General features: G+C 44.1%; 1 protein-coding gene across 1 annotated transcript; it reads right to left on the bottom strand.

Moving 5' to 3' along the window:
- Nucleotides 1–244: 244 nt before the first annotated feature.
- LOC104952926 (serine/arginine repetitive matrix protein 2-like) lies at nt 245–8,027 on the bottom strand. The gene has a single exon (XM_010779831.1). The coding sequence runs from the start codon at nt 7,998–8,000 to the stop codon at nt 4,833–4,835; it is 3,168 nt and encodes a 1,055-aa protein (XP_010778133.1). The 5' UTR covers nt 8,001–8,027; the 3' UTR covers nt 245–4,832.
- Between the last annotated feature and the right edge of the window lie 683 nt (nt 8,028–8,710).

Here is an 8,710-nt window from a genome sequence, read left to right as displayed (position 1 = left end):
ACTATACAAGCATCCTGGCATCATGCACAATATTCTGTCCTGTGTCTTGTTCCTTTGGTGGTCAACCACTAAAATACTTATTTATTTCTTCCGCTTGCAAACAGTTGTTATTCTTTAGGAACGTGAGCTATATTCCTTAAATCTTAAAATAATAGTATCACAACTGTTAATATTTGTAGACACATTCACACAACCAAAATAAATATCAGGCATTTGTTTTAGTTCTTTATTAAAATCATCTTTTTTATTTCTTTCCTGCTTGCAGTGCAGCACAATATTGTCAAAATTGTCCCGACAGGTGGCAGAAGGCTGAATCGGAGGGGTAGCAGCACTACCACCCTAACCTGTGTGTATGTGTGTGTGCGTGTGCCCATGTAAATCTGACAGTGTATGCATGTTTGTGTGTTTAATGTGCCTGTGAGAGGTTATGACAATACAGTGTTGCACCACTAGCCATCATCCCGTACAGTCAATACAGCAGTATTAATACAAGGCCTTGAGACATTGTTCAGAGGTGTAACAGGCAGAAACTGTGGATGTGTTTCCACTGCAGGCTAAAACTGGTCTTACCAGGGCTCAGGGTTGAAGAATTATTCATCTTTGACCATACTGACTTATCAATGTATCATAAGCAAGCAATGGTTGGACAGGAGGATGGATCTCTTATCTCAGGCAGTGTTTCCATGTTCCACTCAATGATGTGTGCAGGATCATTGTTGTTTATTCAGGAATAAAAGTGGCGAAAGGTTTGAAGATGTGATAATAAAAAGAAAGCCCTGGTTAGGCAATTTTTGGCCTTAGTGGAAACCATACTAGCAAGCAGATTTAGCCCTACCCATATTAACTTTTAACCAGTTTTGTAAAATTAAGAAAGAAACAGTGTGTCTGTTGTGTATAATTTTATATAATCTTTTTTTTCTCTTTTGTTTACAGCACAGCAGCTTGGCAGATACAACACACTATTTACGTATATCAAAGTCCTTATGTATACTGTATAAGTTGGTCGGCAGGGGTAGCTGTGCAAGTTTTTGTATAGTATTACAGCTACTAAGAGATGCAAATAAAAAGCCTGTGCTGCTCGCTACATTGTGTTTCAAAGAGGTCACCTTACTCTACTCTGCGGTAAAAACTCTAGGGTCCAATGTAAACCCAAAACAGGGTTGAGAAAGTGACTCTTACATATGTGAGAGTTGTGGTAAAAGCTGCTGTATCCATAAAAGGTTTAATTAGTTGTTAATCCGTAGCCCCCACCAAAATAAAGGCCCCTCTAGGTAGACAAAGACACGCCACCACTGCTACAGTGACACGGTCATAAGACACTCGTGTAGTCCTCCACTCTGTCACTTTGTTGAAATCTCAGCGTCAGCTACAGTAGATAGCCAATGGAGGTGAATGGTTGGTCTTAAGAGAGCAAAAACACAGTTACATACTGGTCTCTGTTTTCACTGGGGGGTAGGGAGCTGAGAAGGAGGTTTGAGACAAGGAGAGACAGACAAACAGACAAAAAAGACATATTGATTGAGATAATACCGAAAATTTAGTAGACAAACTTAAATAACATAGCTCTTAGTGCTTTGAAATATACTATCATATATATTTAGATATGCTCTTTTTTTTAATGAAATAAATATATCCACATAGGCTATACTCTTTTTTTTTTTTTAAACTGACCAGCTTTACAATTGCAGACACGCAACAACACAGTGGAAAGACATGAGAAAAAAAGAGGCAAGGGGAGAGAAGGACATAAAGGTGGCTTGTTTCTCTGAGGAAACAACCAAGCGTTGTGTTCACACCGCTAGCAGCTTATGCTCTGCACATAAGTACAATAACATGGTGGTATGTGTACATTTTATGCCTGGGACAATGGACTTCGACTAACCATACCTGCATCATTAGCTTCGTAGGTTGGACGTGCCAAACATGCTTGTTCACTGTTGCTGTAGTGTTTCAGCAAAAGGAAATGCAACACAAATCTTCTTGAAAGATTTTAACTTGATTTTAGGTCGCAGAGATTGTTTGTACTTGAGACAACAGACTTGAGTTGCTTGCGGTGTGAATGCACTGAAACATGTCACACTTACTCACGCTACTAAACCCTTCTTGCTTTCATGGAAAGTTGTATAAGCTTGTTATTTGCTGTTTGGAAAGCAAAGCACTGAACTGCCTCCAACTTGGCTTAATACAGTCAAACTTTGTCAAAGAAACTAAATTGATAATAATTTAACTGTTGTTAGTAAATATGAGAGCATGTGTGTTTTTAACGCATGATATTTATATTATTATTTCAATGGAAATGACAAAACATATCCCAAAATATCAAGATGTTAAACAACAATTCTCTAACACTAACCACCGCCACAAATACACATATATATATATGATAAATATATGTAGAGTTTTTTTATTTTTTTTTAAAGGCAAACAAAAACAAACAAGTTTATGTTTAAAACTTAAGTTCTCATTCTGTTTATTCAGCTGAAGTAAATTATGGCTCAGATGCAGTTCCAGGCAAACAAGAGCTGACCAAACTGGTAATGGATAGATGGACTCTAACCGACTGAAAAACACACACAGTGTTGTGCCAGAAGTTCAGGCCTCTCCATTAAAAAACTCCACTGATGTCCAGTGTCCTGATGCAATTTGAATGTTAATGGATATTAATAGCTACTATAGCTAAGATCTTTACATCTGAGTGTAACTGCTGGTGTCAGTTCGTCATGGATTAAAAAGCTATAGCTCTTAGTGACACATTTACCGGCTAAGATAAATGATTCAGAAAAATGCACAGGAGGTGATACTGTGTCTTTCATACACCATCAGCCAAACCTCTTCAAAACCAACTGCTATAGCTACCATTCAACATAGGCACGGTCTCTTTGACATCAAAACGGCATTTGCACTACATCTGATATGGCACCAATCAAAACGCTCCCTTTTCCAATCACACTGTCTTCGTAGCATGAAGCTAACCACATACATGTTGATCAAAGCACAAACGTTCATACTTTATACAAAACATATGACAGGAGCAACAAGCATAAGGCTATAAGTATTTATTTCCCTGCAACAATCTTTCACCTTGTCCAACAAAGCTGTGTAGCTACACCTAGCATGTTAGACACATTCCTACTCAAATCTTGGTAGATTAATTTTCATTGGCAAATGATTTCTGTATATTCTACTCTTGGCACTAATTGGGTTACTTGCAGGAGAAAAAAAGCAAAAAAATAATTCAAACTGTAACCCATTGCAGATGTAATCCTTCATAAGCAGAGCACTTAGCATGCTAAGGTTAGCATACCGTTGCTTACGTCAGGCTAAGTCGACAATGAACTAAAGTCAACTCTTTTTCTATCTTTTCAATTTGTCAGCCACGCTAACCATCAGAAATGCTTACATTTCCATCTCCAAGTGTTTCAATTGTTGTCGCAGCACACTTGATAGTGGCTGACTTTGCATTCAGTCAAATACAGGGAGGGGAAAAGACACTGCCTCCATTGTCATAGTTAGGTAGTTGAGATAATGTTTCATGTGCAGCTTGAGAAGAATGGCACAGTGCTTACATTGTATGATACTTAATACATGTCTTGATATATAGAAAACAATCAATAACAACAACAACAACAACTACAACACAGAAGAAAACGTTTCAAAGTATAACATTGTAACATGAACAGAAGGTGAATTATGTATTGCTCTAGAAAGAGAAAATATGAATTGACTTGCACTTTTCCTTGCATGTTCATGTATGCTAGTGTTTGTGTGCACTTTAAGTGTGCGAGTGTGTATTTGCATGTTCGCGGATTTAGGAGATGATGAAAAACTGCGAGATAAAAAGGAAACAGCTAACATTGTACAGATTGATGTCGAGTTCTACTTAAGTTTGGCACTCAGCTTTCATTAAGCCAGTAGAATATCAGTCACAGTTGACTTACCCTGTTGTCAAGAATACAAACACAGAAAAAGCACAGACACACATAATCATCACATCAACGAGAGGAGCCAAGAGGGGAGGACAGGAGAGGACATGGCAAGAGAGACGAAAAGACAGCTTTGAAAAAGGTAGTAAGGAAAGGGACGTAGAGCAGAGAAAAGAGAAAGCAAGTGAAAATAAGGGGGGGAAAGGAGAATAAAGGGGAACAAGAAATGGTAGAACCAAAGAGACAGGAAAGGGTGAATAACACAGAGAAGACAAGGTGGTTATCACCCTCCTCTCCCTCAAAACTACAAGTTATTGATCAAACACAACAATGGTGCCTCAGAGGGTGTCACAGTTCTGCGGGGGTGTAAACAGTTTCTTAAGGAAAAAGAAAAGCAGTTGAAAGCGACTTGTTTCAGGGAAAAATGTAAGAAGACGGTTCTGTGTTAAAGGCTTCCGAGAGCAGCAGGCATACAGTACTACAAAGTTCCTGAGCCCTCAGTAAGCATTGAGAATCCTCAGAATACAAACTACGCTGCTTCAACATCCAAAGACCTTCACTGTATATAGCAAAGGAGTCTCTTTCAGTTGTACCACTTTTAAAGTCAGATTTGCTTTTTAGTGTAATTGGTTGATTATCCAGTTCAGGATGCAAGTTGTTGCTGTGGTTGCAGTCTTTCACATACTGAGAGGAATGAAAGGAAACAAGAGTAAGTACAAGATTTCTCCTGTTTTCCTTTGACTACCGCATAGGATTTGTTTGGCTTTCTGGTTTGTTTGTGCAGAGCTTTAGGAAAGGGCACAGTGCGTATACTGTTCTGACTTGGCCGTGCAGCCATGTTTGCTGTAGGGCAGATTCAGATCACCTGCTTAGCCTTAGCCCTTTCAGGGCTCTTATGACTTTTGATATTCACACCTCGCTCTCCACGCTGGAGAACTGGGCTGAGCCCCTTCGCGAGCAAAGGCTCTTGGCTTTGAGGGGTAAGTGAGGAGACTGAGGAAACCTCTGGGGCTGGGGAACAGAGCGCAACCTCTGATACTGTAGTTTGGCACTTGCCGAAGCCATGGAAGAGGGTTGGGGGGCCCCTGGGGTTGATGAGACCACAGAGGGAGAGGATACAGAAGAGGAAGAGGTAGGGAGAGGAGCATGGATAGGGTGAGAAGAAGACGGAGGAGCTGGAAGGGCAGGAAGTGGGGGTGGCAAGTTCGGTATGAGGTTCGGAGGTGGGGATGATTGTCGTCCTCGATCTCGATCCCTATCTGCTCTTTGTGTCCTCTGTTGGATATTGAGGTTTGACTGGCTGCCAGATTTGGATGGATTCTGTGAGCGATCAAGTTTGGTGGAAGCTGAGGAGTCATGTTTAGGCTTCAGTGGGCCACCAAATCTCTGGCGGTACAGCTCTTCCTCACTACGTGAGGTTACCCGGGCCCATTTGGAGGATTGGGGGTGCGGATGGTGTTGGGGGGAATGACAGGAGGAACAACCTGCGCGCCCTCTCCCCTTGTCCTTGGACTTGCGTTTACTCTTCTTCTCATTCTGAAGGTGGAGTTTGTCGACCGACCAGTATCGTCGGGGGAGTGGTGGGGTGAGAGGAGGCGGGGGCCAGTGTGATCCAGACCCCCACCCTCTATCTACTCCTTCTCCTCCACCACCGCCACCTCCACCAGACCCCCATCCACTTTCTGCCGTCCCCCACCTCTCTCCTCTCTCCAAGAACAGGTCATCTCTACTTGTGATGCTGCTGGCTTTTTCCCTGGAAGGGTAGGTGCTAAAAAACCAACCTCCCCCACCAATACCTCCTACCGCTCTGCCTTCATGATCCTCCCAGTACCTCTCAAACTTCCCAAACTCTCCTGAAGAACCATCATCATCGGAATATATCCCGACTACCTTATCACGTTCTCGCTCTTCATCGGACATTGTCCTTCCTCCTCCGTGTCGCCTCTTTCCACGTTCGGCTTTCCTCCTCTCCAGCTCAGAATCTTCTTCTTCCCCCTCTACTCCAGACTCCCACTTGTGGAAAGATAACCCCTCCTTGGAAACCATCTCAGCTCTTCCGCCCTGTCCCAGCAATGGCCTCCTCTCTCCTTCGATTCCTACAACATCCCTGTCTGAACTTTTACTCTTCCTCCTGTTAGAGCAGACAGGCAACAAGGGCAGAAAGGCAGATGGAATGGTGTCAGAGGATGGGTTGACCCCTCCCCAGAATTTGACAGATGTCGAAGGTTTACTGCTCGAACTTTGATAGTGCTTGCTGTTCCTTCTCCTGTTTGGTCTTTCTTTCCCTCTGCTGTCTTCCCCATCATTCCTCTCTTTTTCTTCTCTTTCCTTCCTCTCCTCTTCACCTGGGATGTTCCATCCATAGCTTCTTATTGAGCTTTCACTTTTTTTCCGAAAGGATTCTCGCCTCAAGGGTGGGTATGATGGGTAATCTGGTGTCCCTGATTTGAGTTCTTCCCTTTTTTCAGGATCTCCCCCCTCCTGCTCTGACCTCTTCCGCTCTCTCTTCCTTGTCTTGTCCTCTTTTTTCCTTTTCTTAGCTTTGCGCCGCTTGCGCTCCCGTTCTCTCTCCCTGTCCTCCCTCTTCTTCTTTTTCCTGCCTTTCTTCCTCCTCTTTCTCTCACGCTCCCTCTCTTTGTGGTGTCTCTTTTCCTCTTTGCCCATTCCTCCTTCTCCCCGGCTTGTTGTTCCTAACCTCACACGCTCTCTATCTCCCCATGATGCCCACCACTCCTGTAATTGGGCCAGTTGGCTGCCGGTTCTCTCTCTGCTCTCTCTGCCGCTATCTCTCTGAGTGCGTGGTTTGCGGGGCGGGACTGGCGGAGGTGGAGGGCTGCACGGCAGCGAGCGTGATGACATGCGACGAGAGCGAATCTTCCTCCGTGTACCGAGAAGGAGGCTGGACTCCTCTGTAAGCAGATCTGAGTCACAATCGTCATCCACCGTAAGTTCCCTGTCGCCAGCACGATACCGAAAACTCAATGACGAGTTGTAGGAGCTGTCACTGGAGCAGGACGAGGGGGAATTCGACCGAGACAGTGAGACAGATGATGAAGAAGAGGATGAGGATGATGTAGCGGAAGAGGAGGATGACGAGGCACTGGAGCCGGATGAGTAGAAACGGCATGGGGAGGAGGGAGTAGTAGGAGTATGTGTTGGGGAGGAGAGAGGAACAGGCAGAGGAGGAGGTGCAGGAGGACGTCGCCCTCTCCTTCCACCTCCATCACTTGCACCATACCTCCCACCTCCTCGTCTCCCTAGAGGGAGTATATTCTCATACAGGGGACCTCCAAAGCTTTTTCTCCTTGCCTGTGCTAGGCTTCCTCGTCGCCAGAAAGGAGGTCTTCGGGGGGAGGATGGGATCAGTGGAGGTGGCTGGGGGATTAAGTGCCCTGGTCCCTGTTGGGGGACTTTAGAAGGCATCCTTGGCATCCCTGAGGCTTTGGGGCCTCGAGGATTAGCTTTAGGAGTCTGCTGGGGTCCCCCTGCCTGTTTGTCAGAGTTAGCCCCTAGCCCCTCTGGATCTATCGGACCATAGTAGCGCTTATATTCATCTAGCCCTGTGTCACCTCCTCCCCCAGCTCCACTTGCAACTCCGCCTAACGGGTTCCAGTGCTGTCCAAGGTTCGCCTGATAGTGCGGCACCTGAAGTTCAGTGATCCCTCCTGCTATTCCCCCAATACCAACTCCTCCACCACTGCTAACACTCATGACTTTCTCTGGCTTTGGCCTGTTCCAACGATCAACCACCGCTAGTCTGCGGTCATGGCGAGGCAAGAAGGTGGAGCAGGGCATGGGGCCTTCCAGCAAGGGACTGTTTGAGGGTCCCATAGCCATTGCTGAATGTCCTGTAGTTTGCGGTGATCCGGGGAGCATGGTCGTATAGGTCGGCCCCTGTTGCTGGTGGTGCTTCTGTTGCTGTTGCTGCTGCACCATGGCAATGGCAGTCGTGTTATTTATTGTGGCTGTTACAAGGTGTTGTTGGGCAGCAGTAGACATGGTGGTCATGGTGTGGTATTGAGGCAAAGAGCCACCTCCAGGTGCTGTCTCATCCTCAAACTGGCAACAACTGTACATCCCCTGGGTGGAGAGATGAAAGAGAGATCATAATTACACCATAGGTCTGCCAAGAATGATAAGGAAGATTGGAGTGAGTGTATGTGTGTGTGTTTGTGACACAGAATGAAAGGTCCTGTTATTCCTAATTCTAACTATACACAAACCAAATGAAACATATCCTCAGCCTTTACCAGTTGTGTTAAATATATCCAGATCTTCAGATGCACTTAACAAATAACTTGTACTATTTGTATGTCTCATTTATTATGGAAGTTAGGTTAACAATAGTTAGTAGCTGTTAAACACAGGATAATGGCAATATTTGGAGTCATTATATAAGGATGTGATGTCTGATTAAAAACATGCATGGATAAAGCCTCCAGATAAAGAATATCTGTTAAATTGCTATAATTACCTCACCAAGGATCCCTTAAAACCAGTGACGTGTCCACATCCAGATAGGTTTGACTTGTCAGGGCTACAACTTATATATTTTTGTTTATTTCTCTCCACCCTAATTTATTTTATATTTATTCAGTTAATTCCATAACCGACTGTGTTACTTTGTCTGCAAAACATATTTCATAAATAAAATAAAGAAATACTCTTTATTCTATCTAACAGCGTTCTGGGAAATTGCTCAAGATAGTTTCCCTCTACTTCTGGGGTGTTTCTCAATGTCGAGTACGCTTGCCTGGTAGCACATGTCTTCCAAGCGTCTTGCTTCA

Source organism: Notothenia coriiceps, unplaced genomic scaffold (assembly GCF_000735185.1).
Source record: "Notothenia coriiceps isolate Sejong01 unplaced genomic scaffold, NC01 NC01_scaffold00020779, whole genome shotgun sequence".
Taxonomy (NCBI): domain Eukaryota; kingdom Metazoa; phylum Chordata; class Actinopteri; order Perciformes; family Nototheniidae; genus Notothenia; species Notothenia coriiceps.
The sequence above is the reverse complement of the archived record's forward strand: the minus strand, read 5'-3'. Positions and strand labels throughout refer to the sequence as shown.

What these genes read in the sequence shown, in the direction of transcription:
- LOC104952926 (XM_010779831.1), bottom strand. Translation starts at nt 8,000, where the DNA reads ATGTACAGTTGTTGCCAGTTTGAGGATGAGACAGCACCTGGAGGTGGC.